Consider the following 19,633-nt stretch of genomic DNA (forward strand, 5'->3'; position numbering starts at 1 on the left):
CAATACGACATCGTAACACAAGACTCGATTATTAGAAAACAGACTAAAGATAATGAAACTCTCTTTCTCACTGAGAGTCTCCCACACTCGTTCATTCTCTCTTATCCACTTCGCTCGCCCACCTCGCCCAACTCATAACAGTGCGCTTGTTCCCTTCTTGATCGTCCTTGCCAGCATACGAAAGCCAAAGGCACTGCTAACCTATCAGAATGGCGCGTGTCTGCACCTCGAAAACTGATAAACGAGTCGTATTTTCCGCCGGGAAGGATCCACGGAGAGCAAAAGTATCTCTATGGTTAGAAACTGAACGATAAGGTTTTGGAATCGGTGGGTGAAAATTGACTACGAACAGTAACTCTTTTGACTATGAACAGTAAGTATTCACAGTGGGGTAATATACACTATGAATCGCACTCAACTTGTTCCCACTTGAAATTCGAAAACGCAGAAACGATTCTCCGTCACAGAAATGGACAGACTCCGCGCTCTCCGCCGTCAGGGATTGCGCGATTTCGAGCCGTCACTCCCGCCGCGATTTATGGATAGAATCCTCGACCGTATGAAGAAATCTTCGAGTCGGAGGGGGATAAGCCGCCGCCGGCTAGAACGGTGTTCTAGTTCCTTCGCTGAAGATCTCTCAGCCTCGACTTCTTCTTTCGCGACGTGCTCGATGGAGTTACCCGATAGGACTAGTTTCCGTCTCTTAGCAGGAGGCGGCGATGGCGAATTGGATCGGATTTACAAGTCCCTTGGCGTTTCTGGTCCCGACGATTTGGCGATTTCTTTTGACGCGTGGGAGGCTTGCAAGACGCGTTCCTCCTCTGGTATTGTTAATAGGTTTCAGCCTCAGGCCGATGTTTTGAGTAGTGGTGTTGATTCACTGGATCGGGACGATACTGGTGGTGTGGGCAGGTTCTTCAAGGAGCATGCGAGTGAAAAAGCTAGTGAGAAAGAGCATGGCGAGATGAATCTCAAGGAAGTTGAAACTCCTTTCCAGCCAAAACTATCTGAGCATTGCGTTACGGGGTCTGACCCTATATTAGTTATTTATTGTGGTGACAACCAGGTCTCCGAGGAGATATACCTCATCAGCTACATCTTCAACGAGTTGTGTGCCCGTGGCTTTGCCCCTTTGAGATATGATATGAAAAAGAGCACTGTGACTGAAAATCAGAAACTGCTACACATATCACGGGTTGGTATTATCATTTTCTCGATGAACTTTGCTCATTCCAGAGAGTGTCTGGATGGATTCGTGGCAGTCATGGATCATTTGAAAGCTAACGAGCTTGTGCTTATTCCTGTGTTTTTTAAAGTAAGTGTTTCAGACGTCAGGGGCCAAAGTGGCTCTTTTGGAAAAGCATTCACACGACTTGGGGATTCAGTCATGGCCTCCCAAGTTCTGAAATGGAGGGCGGCTATGATCAAATTAGCTTCCATCATTGGATATGCGTATAAGAAGGGGTATATTGCTTTCTCTTTTTTTTTGCAATATTTTTTATATTTGTATGGTGTGGTATATGACTCTGATTCTGATGTTTTCTCTGTGCAGGGATGAGGTTATTCTGGCCAAGAATATTGTCAGAGATGTCTGTTTGCCGCTCAGTTCCGAAACCAACATGAAGCTAAGAGGAACGAGGCTTTCATTAAAAAGTATATTGTCTCTGCTGAATCGTTCTCAACCCTCATCTTCACAGATTGTTGGACTTTGGGGTATGGCTGGCATAGGGAAGACTACCATCACGAGAGACTTTTTCAGATCACAAGCTGAGCAATATGACGTGTGCTACTTTCTGCCTGACTTTCATCTATTGTGTCAAACAAAAGGGCTGAGTTATTTGCGTGATGATTTCTTCTCGAAAATATTTGGCGCAGAGAAAGTTTTCGTAGACGCATGTGATACAAAACCAAGCGTCACAAGGGATAGGTTCCTCGGTAAAAAGGTTCTGATTGTTCTTGATGGTGTGAGTAGTGCCAAAGATGCAGAAGTTTTGGTTGGAGGGTTTGGCTGGTTTTCTGGTGGACATACAATCATCTTAACATCTAGGAATAGGCAAGTTCTTGTACAGTGTAACGCCAAAGTGATTTACGAGATCGAGAAGCTACCCAAGCTTGAGTCTCTTCACCTTTGTTGCAAGTTTGCCAGTAAAGAAAATTGTAAAGGAAGAATGTCGTTGACATCGGAGCTTGTGGACTACGCTAGTGGCAATCCTTTGGCTCTGCGAGTCTTAGGTTTGTCTATTCAAAATCAATCTATGAAAGATCAGAAACAACATCTGAGAAGACTGCGTCAACATCCTCCAGTCAAAATTCTGAATGCATTTAAAATAAGTTTTAATGGACGAGATGATGACGAGAAGAGCATATTTTTGGACCTGGCTTGTTTTTTCAGAGGGGAGGATAGAGATCGTGTGGTGAAAATCCTTGATGGTTGCGGTTTTTCTACAGATTTAGGAATCTATGGTCTCATTGATGAGTCTCTCATCAGCCTTGTAGATAACAAGATAGAAATGCCCAACATTTTCCAAGACGCGGGTCGATTTGTTGTTTGTCAAGAACACGAAGAGCCAGGCAACCGTAGCAGATTGTGGGATTCTAGTGACATTGCTGGTGTCCTGAAAAATAATACAGTAAGTCTTTGAAAATGTGTAATGATATTCTATTTAAACTTAAGATTGAGGTTCCTTTCTTCTCTCAGAAAAAAACTGTTTGCCATTTTTTTCAGGGAACAGAAGCAACTGAGGGAATATTTCTGGATGCATCTGGCTTGACATTTGATTTGAGCTCTACTGCATTTGAGAGGATGTATAGACTTAGATTGCTCAAGATCCACTGTCCAACTTCTGTAAATCATTGCAAGGTTTGTCTACCTGAAGGCCTCCACTCTTTGCCTGATGAGCTACGCCTACTCCACTGGGAAAAATATCCTCTTGGATCGTTACCTCGGAACTTCAACCCTAAAAATCTTGTAGAACTGAACATGCCATATAGCAACTTGACAAAAGTATGGAAAGGAACAAAGGTATGTCTTGACATTATGGTACAATCTGCTGCATACATGAAGTAGTTAGCATTTACTTGATGACTCATCTTGTTTTTTTTGTGCTGTAATCAGAATCTTGAGAAGCTAAAGAGGATCATTCTGAGTCACTCTCAACAGTTGACTAAATTCCCAAGGCTTTCAAAGGCCAGGAACCTTGAGCATATTGATCTCGAAGGATGTACGAGTCTGGTTAAGGTTAACTCATCTATTCTTCATCATCACAAGCTTACTTTCTTGAGTCTGAGAAACTGTTCTCGTTTGCGAGTTATGCCTACCACGGTTCATCTAAAATCTCTTGAGGTTCTTAATCTATCTGGCTGCTCAGAGCTCGAGAACCTTCAGGATTTCTCATTAAACCTGAAAGAAATATATCTAGCTGGGGCTGCTATTAGAGAAATTCCGTCGTCGATTGGGGATCTCACTAGACTTGTTACATTAGATCTGGAGAACTGTGAAAGTCTCCAGCACCTGCCACCGGGGATAAGTAACTTGAAAGCCATGATGACACTTAAGCTGTCTGGCTGTTCAAATCTGAAGAGCCTTCCAGTTCTTGATGCATTATTTCTCCAAGATTCACAACGTTCTAACACAAGGATAACCATGGAAGAATCTGTGTCCATAAACCTTCACTCTGCTATTCAAGAATCAAGGTTAGATGGCTCTAAAACCCTTCTGAAGTTAGATAATTTGCAACTGAGATCAGATATTCACGGTTCTTTTTTCAGCAGAGAAGCATTCTTACCAGCATTTGAATATCTATCAAACAACGGAATACCACAAGAAAGCTGGACACGGGTCACTGTTATTCCGTTCCCCTCACCCATTTTACACTCATTGGCGTCTAGGCTATATGCGCTAGTATCGTTGTTCCTTTGTAATGCTTACCTGGTGGATATACCTGAAGATATATGTTGGCTTGCTTCGGTGATGAGACTAGATCTTGGTGGAAACTCTTTCAGCCAGATTCCTAAAAGCATCAAGGAGTTTCGTAAACTACATAGCCTTAATTTGCGCCATTGCAAAAACCTCAAATCGCTACCTGAGCTTCCTAGAAGTCTAGTAACCTTGAACGCCCATGGCTGCGTGTCTCTCAAATCATTTCCAACGAGTTTCGAGCAGTTCCCAAGGCACTTCACATTCAGTAATTGCTTTAATCTGTCCCCAAAAGTGGTTAGAGAATATATAGGAAAAGCTCTTGATAGCGTTAAAGGCATGGCCAAGGGGATTCTGCAGGTATCCTCTCTATTTCAGTTTCTATCTGTCTCTGCCTCTCTTTTTTCGTCTATATTTCCCTCACATACGTTTTTAGACTCACATTTCGCATATACATATGATATTTTTAGGCTTCACTGGAACAGGAACACATCAACGATCCTGCATTCAACATCTGTATACCTGCCTCTGCAGGCCAGCAATCCTCGGTTAATTTTCAAGCTGGTTCTTCTGTAAGGATACAGCTAGCTCCTGGCATGTTAAAGACTCTCTCAGGCTTTGTTTTATCAGTAGTAGTTGAATTTTGGGATAATTATAGCAACACTGCTGGTTTTGGCATCAAGTGTATATGCAGGAAGAGCAGAATAGACCTCTCGCCTAGATTAGAGAGAATTTTCCATTGTTGGGCTCCAAAGGAACCTATCACCGTTCATCGGGATCATATGTTTGTTTTTGGGAGTGTGAAAATGCATCATGCAGAAGCTGTTAACCATGATTTCCTGTCTGATTCAGTGACCTTTGAGTTCCATCCTGTCAATTCGGAGAACCAGCTCGTAGATGATAGCTGCACAGTGAAGAGATGTGGAGTGTATTTAATCACCGATGCGACAAGTAATACGGCTCTAAGCGCAAAACGCCCTTCTTCTTCCATGGATCCAGGGGGGCTTTCTAGCATGGAGCATGTGGCACCGCCATATAAGAAATGTCGATTGAAGGGAGTTATTGAAATTGTTATTCTAAGCTTAAGAAAAAGGAAGCGAGAACTGAGCGTCCCTACAGTCAAAAACGTTTCTACGGTAAAATCCCTGTCCCTGAGAGTTCATTGAGCCCTATGGCCTCATATGGTGCCCCGTAAAGCTAGTAGTTGCAGTCTTGCAGACATTGATTTTTCCTTCCATCAACCTCATCATACACTGAAACTGGTCCAAGGAACTTGAACCTGATGTCTGTTTACGTATTTTGGTGATCTATTTCCTTATTCAAATCCTTTCCATCTATTTTTCACAGGTAAGACGTCTGTGCAGATCGTATGTTCGCACTGGAAGCTGTGCAGTGGGTCCTAGTTGTTCTTTTGATCATCCGAACTGGGTGTTAACACACAAGACCGCATCTTCCATTCCTTCCGAGAGTCCACCCATGGATATGCTAGGACTTTCTTCATATGGTAAGCCATCAGATAAGCGCGTGGAAACATCAACTGAGAAACCCAAAAGACTCTCTGTGTCTGAGTCAAGACAAGCAACCTCTGGTATAGACACCATTGATGCAGAGCAGGAAGAAGAGTAAGCTTTGTCTCAAAAAGAGTGTTAAGCTTTGATGATTGGTTATGGAGAATCAGAGTAAGTCATTTTCATTTATGTCAACTCTCGAGCATTATTTTTATTGCAGAGGTAAATTAATCTTACGCGAGGTTTTTGTATTTATACTGTCGATAGGTATAGGCGAAATGTGATAGCGCGCACTTAGTGCAAAACGGCAAGCTTCTTGCATGGATCCAGTGGAGCATATGGAATCACCATATAAGAGATGCCGATTAATGAGTGTTACTGGAACTGTCTTAAGAAAAGGAAACGAGAACAGAGTGTCTCTGGAGACAAACCGTTATAAGTTAAAATCTGAGTCTTCCATTGACTTACATATAAGTAGGTAGCTTTCTGATGCAATTTTGAAGACGCTCAAATTGATTTAATGCTGATTTGTATTACGTATGGCTTCCGGCCCTTCGATAACTGTTTTCACCATTTGCTTCTTCCTCGATTAACTGATGGTTTTACGAATATGAATGATGATTCCATTTCCAGGCTAGCTTAATTTTTGCAGGTTCATCTTGGTCCAGTTTCTGCTCGCTTCGAACATGATCATAACTACAGAAATCTTGAGCAGAATGAGGAAAAAGAGTTAGGCTGTCACAAGGTTTTAAGGACTGAGACCGAGTCCAACTCTTACCTAAAAGACTCACAGACCTCTATCCGTAAACCTACTCTCAGTCAGCTGCTCGGGTTCAACAGGTTTCCAAGGCTCGATCTTTTGAGAAGATAGGGAACAAAAGAGTTTGGAGATAGCGATGGATCCAAACCAAGACGCCCGGGCTTATATAGTCCATGAAACAAAGACGGGTCTTATACTCATTAAGTCATAGCAAATGTGTAAGATTTGATGATTGGTAATGAAGAACCAGTATTTATACTATTGAGATTTACAAAACAGAAATAGTTGACAGATGTTCTAGGAAAATTATATTTTGTCATTAAAATGAAACAAATTCCAAATATCTAAGCAAATAATCGGATCGTATTATGACAATTAATAACATTTCTTTTTAATAGATGACGTGGATATCCGATCCGCCGTAGATTAAATCTTCGCAGTGAACCCGCACTGCTCACCACCACCACCCCTCGGACCATCATCACACCGCGTCTCGACCCAGAGGGCTTCCTCAGTCCTCCACAACTCTCCCTTGCGTTCTTACTTCTCTCTCCAGATCCAAACTCTCACCATTCTCATCACAAAGAGAACTACAATCTCGATTCACTCTCTCCCAAATCTCTAATCCGATTTCGAGATTCAATCCTCCCCCAGATCACCTTTTGTTTCGGTTCATGATTCTGATTCCGTGAGAGACCTTATGGATTCGCACCCTTCCTTAATCGGAAGGTCCATCGGCAACAGCAACCGATCCAGCGTAGATCTCGGCCGTTCAACGCCTTCCTCTCCTTCCCCTTCATCGCTAACCAAATCGATCTCCGATGCAAGTAGCCAGAGCCTCTCTTCGATCCTCAACAACCCGCACGGAGGCAAATCCGGCGTCTACGGCTCCGACGCCTCCTGGGTTGGTTGGTGGTCATCCTCAACCTCCGTAGCTCCCTCCGAGTTCGCTCCCGTTGCTTCGACCAAGCTCCCCGGGTCGGACCTCACCAGATCCGACTTCCACGGATACGTCTCCTCGATCTCCGACTCTCACGCTAGGTTCGAGGATATCATTAACCACGCCAAGGAAGAGAGCTCCGGGTTTGATCAGGAGAGCCACGTGTCCGGTTTAGCTTCGTGTCTCCGTGAGGTTCCTTCGCTCTACTTCAAGGAGGATTTCGCGTTGGAGGACGGAGCTACATTTCGCTCTGCGTGTCCCTTTTCGACGTTGACGGAGAATCTAGCGCTTCAGGAGAAGCTGTCGCAGTATCTCGATGTGGTGGAGCTGCATCTTGTGAAGGAGATCTCGGTGAGGTCTGATTCGTTCTTTGAGGCGCAGGGGCAGTTGCAGGATTTGAATGTGAAGATTGTTGAGGGGTGTAGTAGGATCCGTGAGTTGAAAGAGACTATTAGGCTTCTTGATAGGAACTTGGTGGATTCTGCTAGGCAGATTCAGGAGCTGAGCTCGACTAGGATTAATATGTTAGAGCTGCAGCGTAAATTGAGGGTCATTTTGTATGTTAACCAAGCTCTCTCTGCACTCAAATTGGTAATTGTTCTCAGACTGATTTGCTTAGAGTAGTGTCAAGTTAGCTACTTTTGAGTGTTTCCACTGTTTTCCTGATAGAGGTTTGATTCTTTATTGTTCAGCTTGTTGCGTCCGCAGATTGTGCTGGAGCGTTGGATATAACTGACGATCTCCAGAACTTGTTGGTAAGTCATCTGTGACTGATGTGGGGGTACTGTTCGATGGTTAGGATTATCTTTTGTAAGATGCTAAAATTCTTTTATATCCATTTTAGGCTGGGGATGAGCTAACTGGTCTACATTGCTTCCGTCACCTTCGAGATCATGTCACTACTTCCATAGAGTCCATAAACAGGTGCGAATATGATAAGTTAACTGACTAAAATAGGCATTGTTCAGTTTGACTGTACTGCTCTTTTAGGAGAAGCGCTAAATTTTTTTGAGCTTTTGTTTGCCGGCAGTAAAATGTTTCTTATATTCGTGGATAGAATGGAACACAATGAGACCCAGTCGGATTTCATGTTAATTGTGCCAAGTACCATACCAAACCAGCCAATCTAGTGATTATGTTTTTAGTTTTGTTGTTGAGCCTCTTGGATTTTTATCAGATAGTAAGGCACTTCTGTGATATTCTTTGGCAGCTAGTTATTCATAGCAAATAGTATTTCTGTAACCTGCAATGGTCACTGTTTCTTACTGTAAATCAATCATTTCACGCGGCAGACATTTTCTCCGTCTGATGATTATGAATACACCCAGGCTTGTAGGCATTTGTATCAATTAAATGTTTAGTATACAGATTTTCTTTAGTAGTGCTGCTTGGTAAAAGATTTAGTAGTTCACTGTTTTAGTTCACCTTCTATATTTAACTATCCTGTTTCTCTAGTACTGTCTTTTATTTGTTTATTTGGTCTAATGTCTGATGACTTGTTGATTTTTTCTTTGTAGTATTCTCACAGCTGAATTTATGCGTATCTCAATACACAATACTGGGGAAATTGATGTACTGATTTTATCTGCTGCAAAAAAACGTGGATCTATATCTTCTAACGGGGAGATGAGTGAAGTAAGTCTCATCCGATACAGATGCATATTTTTAATGAATTTGGGCGCTTTTTTGTACCATGTGGAGCTTAATTGTGGGTGTAAAATTGAATAAATCTTTACCTGTGAGAAGCGGTAGATTAATCAGAAAATAAGTGGAAGAATATCCAGCATGACTCGTAATATTAATCTTCCACCTTTGCAGGTTAAGCTAGAAGAAGAAGATACGTCTACCTTATGTGATCGGCTTCTTCCTCTAGTAATTGGATTGCTACGAACGGTGAGTGGCCGTTCCTTTATTTTTTTCAACACATGCTAGCACTGAGGTTCACAATGATTTTATTTTTTGTTTTAATATCTTCGTTAGTGCTATCTCTGCTCATTATTGTTGGTTCGTATTAACTGTTAAGTCTGAAATATGTTTCTCATTTGTTTTTCTTTGAACTGTTTATTGTAGGCAAAGTTCCCATCAATTTTGAGGATGTATCGTGAGGCACTGACATCTGAAATGAAAAACGCAATCAAGAACGCAGTTGCTGAGCTGCTTCCAATTCTTGTTGCAAGATCGCTCGAATCTGATTTTTCACATGGGGAGCGCTCAGTAGATGTTGATGGTGAGATTATAATTATTATTACTATGTATTAAGATTGTCATGTGACTTAGTTTATGTCTGATACATAGTTGAACACAAGTTTAGTACTTGAAAATACTGTGTATTTACATATGCTTGTTTTTTTTTGTCCTCTAACTTAGTAACTTGATCTGAGACCCGGCAGGGACGTAGTATACATGGAAATTAGTTAACTGATGAAGAATGTTGGCTGAAGATTTATTTTTATCCTTCTCTTAGGATAATGTATTTTATTTCGCTGGTAGTTTGTCTCTCCGGAATCTATTCTTATTCCTAGTGCGTATACAGGTGGTGGATTATCTCTCGCGAGCAAGTTGAGGGCGCTGTCATCTGAGGCATTTGTTAATCTCTTAACTGCTATATATAGGATTGTTCAGGTAATATATGCATCAATTATGAAATATTTTTTATTTAAACAAGCATTATAGGAAGTACTACATATATTCTGTTTATGTTGCACCATTGGCAGCATCTTTATTTTGACTCTGATACATATACCTTATTGAGGCTAAGAACGTTTCACCCCCCGAACAAATTAGATGATTGGTTAAGATGTAACATGATTTCATTTCATTTAGTGAATGCAGGCACATCTTGTTCGGGCTTCGGAAGTGAAAAAGGCAATTGAATGGATCCTCTGCAATATCGATGGACATTATGCAGCTGATTCCGTTGCAGCTGCAATTGCTGTTGGTGCTGTAGCGGCCGAATCAATCCAGGAAACAGGTTTCCAAGGCGAGCTGTCTTCTCCATTGGGTAAGGCTACCTCAAAGGCTTCTCCATTGCAGAGAAAAACAAGCGACACATCAAGCTTGATAAATATGTCAAGAAACTTCAGGTTTTCTGGTTTATTTGTTTATTTATGTATTCCAAATTGTCGCAGTTGCCTGTAACACAAACCTTTGTTATTCTTGAAACTAAAGTAGGTTTTCTATTTCTCTTATTTATATAGAGCCGATGTCTTGAGAGAAAACACAGAAGCTGTCTTTGCGGCCTGTGAGGTTACTCATGCTAGATGGGCAAAGCTACTAGGAGTCCGTGCTCTTCTTCATCCAAAATTAAAATTGCAGGAGTTTATGAGCATTTATGATCTCACCCAAGAATTTATAACAGCTACAGAAAAGGTGTTTGTTCAAAACTTTTCTTTCATAAAAGAGATAAGAAATTGCATTGCTATTCTTGCCTGACATTCTTATGGAAATTATCAGATTGGCGGACGGTTGGGATCTAGTATTCGTGGGACGCTGCAATCACAAGCCAAAGCCTTTGTAGATTCCCAGCATGAAGCTCGGGTTAGTCTATGTATATATATACCTTTAGAAGTTTTACAGAAAGGACATCTACATCTTTGTTTACTTCCATGGCTTACAAAAAAAAGTGGGAGAAAATAGTTACACTAAGAGCAATATGCCCAAAGCCATCTCTATACTTTGTGCAGCAGAAAAGTTAAACTTACATTTAATAACAGAGTAGTGTTGAGCTATATTGACTTCATCCCATAGATCCATAGTCCGTAATTATTTTACCACCTAACTTCTTTCATTATCAAGTGTTCTGGTCGTTATTCTAAGTTTTATCTTACTTTGTTGTAGATGACAAAACTGAAAGCTGTCCTTGATCAAGAAACATGGGATGAGATGGATGTTCCCGAAGAATTCCAATCCATAATCAGTTCTCTTTTCGCATCCCAGGAGTTGATTTCTAGGAAAGCTGATGATGCTGATACTTTAACATACCACCGAAACCCGCTCACTCCCAATGGGTCGCTCCCTTCAGGAACTGAAGATCAAAATACTGAACTACGAAATGAAAATTCTGAATCTAGTGAAGGTCCTGCAGTTAGTAATGCACAAGTGAAATCTACAGTTTCACCTGAATCTCTTGAAAGAAGCAAGGCTGGTGTATCTTCAGTTGCGAAAGCGCACGTAAAATCTAACCTTTTCTATCAAGGAGTTGGTTACCACATGGTAAACTGGTTAGTTTTCCTGTTATTCAGCGTTATGTTACATATCCGTTTTCTCTAGTAATTCGAATGGCTGTTGATCAATGAATATTTCTCTCTATATATATTTGTACCGTCTGCTAGGTTTGATTCCTTAATGTTTAGGTTTAGCTGCTGTCCCGGCTGTTAATTTTGCTTATGCTGATGCAATTCCTTGAATGTCTGCAGTGGGTTAATATTACTCAAGATGTTGTCAGAATACATTGATATGAATAATTCTTTGCCAGCTTTGTCCTCGGAAGTTGTTCTTCGTGTTGTTGAAGTGCTGAGATTTTTCAACACTAGGACATGCCAACTTGTTCTGGGTGCTGGTGCTATGCAGGTAAAAATATGCTTTAAATGTAGAAAATAGTAATGGTAATTGCTGATTAGTTTTATTGAGTTTTCTAACCAATGATCTGTGATCTTTTGCGTAACCAAATGTACACCTGACCTATTTGTCTTTCGCAATTGAACTTTTTGACATAAATTTTGGTTCTTGTTTACGCAAAACAGATGTGATCTGTAATATTGACCGTTTGAGTGGGAATTTTCATGCTATAGGTTTCTGGTTTAAAGTCCATAAAGGCAAAACACTTGGCACTTGCAAGTCAAGTAATCGACTTCACTTACACTATTATTCCTGGTAGGTGATATTTTGTCATTTCTTTCTAATTGTTGCAGTTATAATGTGTGTTTAGCGGAGTTAATAATGTATCGTTCTTTTTCTGGTCCTAGAATCCAGAAGAATTATGTTTTCAAAAGTACCCGAGACGAGAAAGCCACTCTTGTCAGTAGAGATTGATAGAGTCGCTCAGGTATGTTTTTCTCTTTGACTGCTGCCTCTTTTTTCGCTTAACTCTTACAGGTTCTAAGGTTTTAGATGTCGTTGCACGCCTGATAAGAATGTAGTTGAAACAAAATTCACACTAGTTAATCATCTCTAGGTGCCTAGAATATAAGTGTTAAGATGGCGGTTTTAATGTATATTTCCATTATTTCTGGTTTGTCGCCGATTTTCAGGATTATAGGGTTCATCGAGATGAAATATACGCAAAACTGGTCCAGATAATGAGAGAAAGACTATTGGCGCATCTTCATGGGTTGCCGAAAGTTGTTGAGAGCTGGAACAGACCGCCAGACACCAATAAACAAACTAAAGAATTTGCTTGGCCACTCACAAGGGTATTTATTCTCATTCCCTAATCTCATAAAGATAATAAATGTTTAATGTGCATATAATTTTACAGGAAGTTGGCTACCTTCATCGGGTCTTATCTGAGACATTGCATGAAGCAGATGTTCAAGCAATCTTCAGGTGAGCATATACGCAACTTCCACAGGAAAGACTAAGGATGCAGAAAATAGTACTTTGGACTAGAGCTGACGTATTGTAGGATAGTAGGCAACCAGTTGTTTAGAATTAGAGTGGAGTCAAGTTAACAAAACAAGCAATCTTGTGCTAAGGCACCTCAGATTGGCAGAGATCTCAATAACTTTCAAATAGTTACATTTTAGGTCTAAAGAACTTAAATTTATGGCTACAGAGATTTAAGTTTTCGAAATTTTCTGTTTGTTGTCCTTGTTGCCAAGTGCCAACCATGCGTCGAATTACTTGCAGTGTTTCACTCGTCTTTTAGCTTTATAGTATAAGACAACAGATTATTGTTTCTTTCTTATAAATGCGTAAGGCAGGAAGTACTCTTGCAGGTCACTTATTTTACATTACACCTTAAGACAATTTTCGTGGCTTTTGTAGGCAGGTGATTTCAATCATCCACACACAAACTTCTCAAACGCTTTCCAACTTGGAAATAAGCTCTCCAGAGGCAAAGAAAAGGTAAGCTTTATATCCTTCTTTTCTAAAAACTAAGCCAACTCAACTTCTGTGATTAACATGCGTCTGGTTATAATCAGGCTGAAGCTTCACGTTGAGCTGATCCTCAAATGCATCCGATCGTTACCATCGGACAATGCAAATGAATCAGGCATCCCAAACTGGGGACAACTAGATGAGTTCTTTGCACAACACTTCAAAGAGGAAGAAGAGGGACGCGAAGCTGAGTGATGAAGGATGGATTAAAAAAAAAAGAATTTTGGTATGAGGATGGATTACTCTACTCGTCTTTGTAGATTTAACTTACAGGTAAACAAATTCCTTCTTTCTGCTGCCTCCATCACGAATGAACCACTCTGCAACCAAAAACATTGAGTAGAATACAAAATATGATCTATAATGTGCTCATCGGGTTTCATCTTGTTTGAGGATTTTGTTCAGCTACTGTAGAGTTATGACGGGTTGAACCTCTGTATCGTAACGATCTCTGTTCTCGTTTGGATTTTTCAGGTTTACCTCCATGTTGCTTTTTTTTATTATCCTCTTTTATTTTATGCGAGTTGTAAGAGGTAAACGAGTGAGTGGACAAAAGTTTTTAAAAGAGGCAGTAGATTTAGACGTATATATTTCTTTCTTTTCAGTTGGAGAAACTTTTTAATGTGATTATATTCAGTGTATTCATTTTAAATAAAGGAAGTTTGTTTTGAGGGTTGTTCCAAATTGTAATCACATGTTAGAAATGTTAATAAAGAAAAACTGTTACATGTATTCAATAGTAATGGTTGAAGGCCGAGGTATCATAAAAGTCATCTCCAAAACACAAACTCATATGTGACAGCAATGATTCAAGAGTCTTACAAAACTCACAAGTAGAAGTTAATGTTCCAGTGGATCAAATGAAACAGCCTTACAAAGAAAAACCAATTGAGAGATGACATGCAAGCAAAACCAATCAATGTATATAACCTGGTCGTGTTTCCACTCTATTTCAGCACAAAGCAAATCCAAACTGCAATAAGGAATCATTCAATTACTACTTTTGAACGACACCGTTTTGGATTGCGCAGACCTCTCTCTCTCTCCCATGGCCACCGTCGGGCTTCTTCGGTCTCTCCGCCGCCGAGAAGTCTACGTAGTTTCTGTCTCTTCGGCGTATAGATTCGTATAGCCTTCCTCATTGAGCTCTTTCTTTCATTTACTGTTTATCTTGAGAACTTGCGGTTGTTTGTAATTGCGGATTACTAAAGTTTCCGCCTTTTTATTTTGCAGAGTTCTGCTAGCGCCGGCGGGAGGACGACGGAGCTCCGGTTACCCGGAGTCAAAGATATAATCGCCGTTGCGTCTGGTAAAGGCGGAGTAGGAAAGTCTTCGACTGCTGGTACTACTACAATGAGATCTTCTTTCCTCTGTTTTGTAATCATTCCATTCTCTCTTGAGTTTTTGGGGTGTGAGATTTGAATAATTGAAATTGGTTGTGTTGTAGTGAACTTAGCTGTTGCATTGGCCAACAAGTGTGGACTGAAGATTGGATTGCTTGATGCTGATGTGTATGGACCTTCTGTTCCTATCATGATGAATATCAGTCAAAAGCCTCAAGTCAACCAAGGTATAGATTAACAGATAGATAGGTTCATCTTGCATTCTTGACTAGCGTTTTAAGTACTATGTATATTTGAAGATATGAAGATGATTCCGGTGGAGAACTATGGAGTTAAATGCATGTCAATGGGACTCCTTGTAGACAAAGATGCACCACTTGTGTGGAGAGGTCCTATGGTCTGTGTTTCTTTGCAAATACCCTTTGTATAGTTTTTGCAACATCAACAAAATCTGATGAGAGGTATTGTTGTTACAGGTAATGAGTGCTCTTGCTAAGATGACAAGAGGAGTAGATTGGGGAGATCTCGATGTTCTTGTTGTTGATATGCCACCTGGAACCGGTGATGCTCAGATTACCATATCCCAAAATCTTAAACTCTCAGGTCTGTGTGTGTATATAAATATATCTATAGAGTTGTTGTTTGATTGGAAAAGTCATGTAGTTACTCAGAATGTGCTTATGTGTTCCAGGTGCTGTAATTGTATCAACTCCACAAGATGTTGCGCTCGCTGATGCTAATCGAGGGATCTCCATGTTCGATAAAGTTAGAGTACCTGTACGTTCATCTATACTGCTTTTGTGTGCTTGGAAACATATGTTTTGTCTTAGCTTCTTAACCTTTTATCATGTATACTAGATTTTGGGACTTGTGGAGAACATGAGTTGCTTCGTCTGTCCTCATTGTAATGAAGCTTCTTTCATATTTGGGAAAGAAGGAGCACGGCAGATGGCTGCAAAGAAGGGTTTGAAACTCATCGGTGAGGTAAATATTCTAAATCCAAAACCGATGCTTTTGTTTTAGCATTATAGTGTTGTAGATTCTCCTTGTAGCCTTACAGGATATCGTTTTTGGATAGATTCCACTGGAAATGAAGATCAGAGAAGGTTCTGATGAAGGTGTCCCTGTGGTTGTTTCTTCACCTGGTTCTGTAGTATCAAAAGCTTATGAAGATCTAGCTCAAAACGTGGTGAATGCATTGAAGGAGCTACGGGATAATCCAGAGAATGAAATTCAGATGAAACTTAACGTTCCACATTCTAGCGGATCATCATAGAACAACAAGCCATGAGAGCCAGAGGCACAAAACCCAAGTTTGTCTTGCTGAGATACAAGAGAAGAATGTATCTGCAGAGGACAAAGGAAAGAGAGACGCACTCTTTTTGAACAATGTGAATCAGCAGATCAATTAGGGTAGGAAAGTTGATGAATCCAAATAAGAAATGCATGTCACAGCAAACATTCTATGTGCCGAGTAAGACATGTTGAGATGACTTCACAATGTAAGATGGGATAGAAAAAAATTGTATTTTCAGTATCTTCTCCACATACAAAAGAAAAAATCATTTTTTGCATTACCAAAACAATATCTTTGTTATAAAGAATAGTCAGATGTCATGGACACCAGTACATTTATAAACAATGTTCAATAAGAATTTTTTTTTGAATCCTCTCGTCTAGAATCAGATCAAACACTGAAGGAGGGGAGGGAGTTGCCATTCTTCACGGAAGGAGAAGGTGATTTAATTAAGGGATATTACGAAATGTTTTCAGTACACGTGTTATAATATGATTGGTTATAAGCTTTGCCAAGTGTATACCCTTTTAATAATAAGAAATTTCAGTTTCAGCCCTCTTATTATCAAAATCTTCGATTTTCCTCCCAAAAAGAAAATCCCACAAGGAGCGGAGTCCCTGGTAGTGACAGTGGTGAAGGGTAACTCAAATCTTCCTTCCTTCCTCCTCTCTCTCTCTCTCTCTCTCTCTCTGGCTCCTCTAGGGTGGGCTTCGTTTAGGGCGTTTCTTTCTTTCTTTCTCTGGACGCGTGCATCTGCTTGAGTAAAGTATCGATCTTGACTTTGTGTTAATCCCCCAATTGAGATTTCGTCGTTCTGTGGGTTCTGCGCATGTTTTAGACTTTTAAGGTAAGCATCGATCCTTTTTCTTCTGTTCATCCGAGTATACGCTTCTTCGTCGCTTCTCTTCTTCATTTGTCTCACCTCGTTGTTTACTGCATTGTTAAGTTGATTTCAGTTCTTGTTAAGAGGTTTACCACAATTCTAATATTCATCACAATCTCTTTAACAGTCAAAAAGATCATCGCTTTCTGCGTACCAATGGATGGAACGTTGCCTGTGAAGGTTCCTGGCAACCAGGGCGATGACGCTACGTCTGTCTCTTGGTATCTTTCAAGACAAGAAATTGAAACTAACTCACCATCAAGACGAGATGGTATCGGTTTGAAAAAGGAGATTCGCCTACGCAAGTCTTACTGTACCTTCTTGAAAAATCTCGGTGTGAGGTTGAAAGTGTATGTTTCTTCTCCTTACCTGCATTTGCTATGCTAGCTTAGTTTCTACCTCCCTTAAGATTCACCATCTTGAGTTAAGAAAATGTAATCCTTTTGACTTGAATGTAGGCTTTGGTGTGTTAGAAATTCTATAGTTAGGTTTGGTGCTATCATATAGGGGAATCGATACTCTTATGTTAGTTTAGTTTAGCATTGGTTTTAAAGCTGCTAATGACATATGTAGTTTCATCAGAATGTGAATAAGCTTTCTCGTTTTTTTTTGGTTTCGTGGATGAATGTGGCTAATAATAATAATCTCTTAACGCAGTCCCCAGATAACAATAGCCACTGCTATAGTATTCTGTCACCGCTTCTTCCTTCGTCAGTCACACGCTAAGAATGACAGATGGGTGAGTTTAGTTTGACGTTAACAAAATGGTATTTATTTAGTCTCTGATCTTCTGTGAGTCTATTCGCCTATTAAGTCTCTGGTTTCTTAGAATATCCTAGCTCCTCGAGGTTCCTCTATACAGTATTCTCCATCTCTGTGTCATTTTTCGGCTAGTTCTAGACAAATTGTACTAGTTGATTGATCATATGAGTCTACCTCAAAAGAAATGCCCGTATGTGATAGAGATCAAGCTCTCTGTTTTATTTTTCCGGTTTGGATAGGGGTGTGCATGGTTAATGAATTTGTCATTAGTACTTATGCCGTTTGCCTGTTACATCTTCTCTGCAGACAATTGCAACAGCATGCATGTTCCTTGCTGGGAAGGCTGAGGAAACTCCACGGGTTTTACAAGACGTTGCTATTGTCTCTTATGAGATTATACACAAGAAGGATGTCCCTGCTGCCCAGAGAAAGGTATGCTTCCAATCCTACAGCCCTCGTCCATTTCCACTTCGTTTATTACTGTTACATATAAGTGTTGTTTCGGTTTTGCAGGAAGTATGTGAGCAACAGAAAAAGAGTGTGTTAAGCGCAGAGGAGCTACTTCTTTCTACGTTAAACTTCGATCTCAGTGTTGGTCACCCTTACGAACCTCTGATAGACGCAATTAAGAAGTATAAGGTTGAAGAGGTCAAGGCCCAGTTTCCTCAAGTTGCATGGAGTTTTGTCAACGATTGGTAATGCTTGAAATGTTCCATTCGAAAACCTTTTTTTGAATTCTTCTTCTTTATTTAATCATCACAAGTCATTTTGCAGTTATGGGACCACACTCTGCCTGCAATATAAGCCTCGTCAAATAGCAGCAGGTGCTTTTTTCCTTGCTGCTGAGCACCTAACAGTGGACTTACAATCATACGGAGAGGGCTTGTTGCAAGAGTTTGATATCTCACCAGGTCAATTAGAGGGTATGTGTTAATCTTTTTGACTTTGATGTCTCTCTAGACTTTGTTGCTTCGGTTTATTTTATCATTTTTTTCTGTTTTCAGATATCCGTGGCCAGATGCTTGAGCTTTATGAGAAAAAGCATGTTTCTACAACTCAAGGAAGCGTAGTCGAAAGAAGCAACGGTGGAGACATAGTGCATCAAACTGTCTCAAAGGAAGTGGATTCGGCAGATAAATGTCCAAGTTCTGATACTGGAGGAGACCCATCGAAAGCCAATCTAAGCCAGAGCAATGATCAGATAGTGCATGATGATGTGTCTAGGCCTGAAGGAATTGAAAAGGATAACTCAAAAATAGAAGCAGGAGAGAATCAAGACGGCCATTCTATTGATGAAGACTCGCAACTGCGTGCAGAGGAGGTGGAGGGTGAAGGAGATAAAGATAAAAAGTCATCTGAGGAGGAAGGTATAAAGCAGGATTTGTCTGAAAGAGAAGTAGAAGATGTGGAGCTGCGTGATGAAGATGACAAAACAGTGGAGATGGGAAGTCAATGCTCTCTAATAGCAACACCAGTGAGATTATTCTAGATGCTCAGGTGCTCATGTTGAATTGATGGATGGTGTTTCTGTGATGAATTGACCAAAGGTTTGAGGGAAATGGTCGTTGAAGATGGTGTGAAGTAGTAGTGGTATTAGATTTTTTTTCTTTTAGTTAGAAGCTTTGGAAGAACGGTGTTGGGCATTAAGAAGAGCTTTTTAGGTAGGTGAGTTTTGAAGGAAGCTATGTTTTCACCAAAACAACTAGATGGTTTAGTTTCAAGATTCCTTAAGAATTGTGAATATAATGTGTACGACATTGTTCTCTAACTTCTTACAGTTACTATGAAATTAGATTTGGATGATGGCTCATAGTAGATTTGATAGATTTTATGAGGAGAAAAAAAATATCGTAACCGATTCTTTGAGATCTTTTATTCCCTTGATTAACGCAATTAACGATATTCATCTACTAAGTTTAGAAACTTCTCCACTCTCTTGCAAATATTTGTATACAGTAGATGATCTCAGATTCGAATATGATTTGTATTTCCTTTTTTCTCTTTAGCTCGAATAGATTGTTTGGTCACTTCTCAAAAGTCTTACTTGCAAGTTTTTATTGAATCCTTTTTTTTCTTATAAATTATTTTTCTTAAAATTGATTTATATGCTTTGATCAAAAAAAAA

At 40.1% G+C, this 19,633-nt stretch overlaps 4 protein-coding genes across 15 annotated transcripts; all 4 read left to right on the forward strand.

Annotated features, from left to right (window-relative positions):
• The first annotated feature begins 110 nt into the window (after positions 1–110).
• On the forward strand, positions 111–6,061 carry LOC103857422 (disease resistance protein RPP2A). Of its 9 annotated transcripts, none has more exons than XM_033273045.1 (9): positions 112–1,464; positions 1,553–2,630; positions 2,726–3,022; positions 3,116–3,693; positions 3,769–4,276; positions 4,387–5,052; positions 5,264–5,349; positions 5,452–5,646; positions 5,692–6,035. In XM_033273045.1, the coding sequence occupies exons 1-8, from the start codon at positions 470–472 to the stop codon at positions 5,540–5,542; spliced, it is 4,299 nt and encodes a 1,432-aa protein (XP_033128936.1). In that variant the 5' UTR covers positions 112–469; the 3' UTR covers positions 5,543–5,646; positions 5,692–6,035. The 9 variants fall into 9 exon arrangements, with proteins under 9 accessions (XP_033128938.1, XP_033128936.1, XP_033128932.1 ...); XM_033273041.1 differs by having other exon boundaries at positions 113–1,464; positions 5,452–5,595; XM_033273037.1 differs by having other exon boundaries at positions 114–1,464; positions 5,264–5,646; positions 5,692–5,794; positions 5,836–6,061.
• Positions 6,062–6,618: 557 nt separating this feature from the next.
• Positions 6,619–13,955, forward strand: LOC103857441 (vacuolar protein sorting-associated protein 54, chloroplastic). 2 transcript variants are annotated; one of them, XR_631005.3, is made up of 19 exons: positions 6,885–7,715; positions 7,817–7,879; positions 7,969–8,048; positions 8,642–8,759; positions 8,943–9,017; positions 9,195–9,351; positions 9,658–9,746; positions 9,957–10,207; positions 10,322–10,493; positions 10,578–10,661; positions 10,962–11,344; positions 11,540–11,693; positions 11,915–11,996; positions 12,089–12,168; positions 12,374–12,535; positions 12,601–12,668; positions 13,110–13,190; positions 13,268–13,496; positions 13,698–13,955. XR_631005.3 is itself a non-coding variant. In XM_009134628.3 (18 exons), exons 1-18 carry the CDS (start codon positions 6,885–6,887, stop codon positions 13,416–13,418), a joined length of 3,081 nt encoding a protein of 1,026 aa, XP_009132876.1. In that variant the 5' UTR covers positions 6,619–6,884; the 3' UTR covers positions 13,419–13,820. The 2 variants fall into 2 exon arrangements, 1 of the variants encoding a protein (XP_009132876.1); XM_009134628.3 differs by having other exon boundaries at positions 6,619–7,715; positions 13,268–13,820.
• A 229-nt stretch (positions 13,956–14,184) lies between these two features.
• Positions 14,185–16,231, forward strand: LOC103857453 (iron-sulfur protein NUBPL). 2 transcript variants are annotated; one of them, XR_004448609.1, is made up of 9 exons: positions 14,185–14,349; positions 14,457–14,565; positions 14,671–14,793; positions 14,866–14,963; positions 15,043–15,169; positions 15,258–15,343; positions 15,425–15,550; positions 15,645–15,939; positions 15,986–16,231. XR_004448609.1 is itself a non-coding variant. In XM_009134641.3 (8 exons), exons 1-8 carry the CDS (start codon positions 14,272–14,274, stop codon positions 15,840–15,842), a joined length of 945 nt encoding a protein of 314 aa, XP_009132889.1. In that variant the 5' UTR covers positions 14,185–14,271; the 3' UTR covers positions 15,843–16,103. The 2 variants fall into 2 exon arrangements, 1 of the variants encoding a protein (XP_009132889.1); XM_009134641.3 differs by having other exon boundaries at positions 15,645–16,103.
• Positions 16,232–16,469: 238 nt separating this feature from the next.
• On the forward strand, positions 16,470–19,311 carry LOC103857462 (cyclin-T1-2). 2 transcript variants are annotated; one of them, XM_009134660.3, is made up of 7 exons: positions 16,470–16,710; positions 16,874–17,096; positions 17,404–17,485; positions 17,815–17,940; positions 18,022–18,203; positions 18,283–18,431; positions 18,513–19,311. In XM_009134660.3, exons 2-7 carry the CDS (start codon positions 16,903–16,905, stop codon positions 18,995–18,997), a joined length of 1,218 nt encoding a protein of 405 aa, XP_009132908.1. In that variant the 5' UTR covers positions 16,470–16,710; positions 16,874–16,902; the 3' UTR covers positions 18,998–19,311. The 2 variants fall into 2 exon arrangements, with proteins under 2 accessions (XP_009132908.1, XP_033129357.1); XM_033273466.1 differs by lacking the exon at positions 16,470–16,710 and having other exon boundaries at positions 16,768–17,096.
• The last annotated feature ends 322 nt before the right edge of the window (positions 19,312–19,633 follow it).

This window comes from Brassica rapa, chromosome A01 (assembly GCF_000309985.2).
Source record: "Brassica rapa cultivar Chiifu-401-42 chromosome A01, CAAS_Brap_v3.01, whole genome shotgun sequence".
NCBI classification, from domain to species: Eukaryota; Viridiplantae; Streptophyta; class Magnoliopsida; order Brassicales; family Brassicaceae; genus Brassica; species Brassica rapa.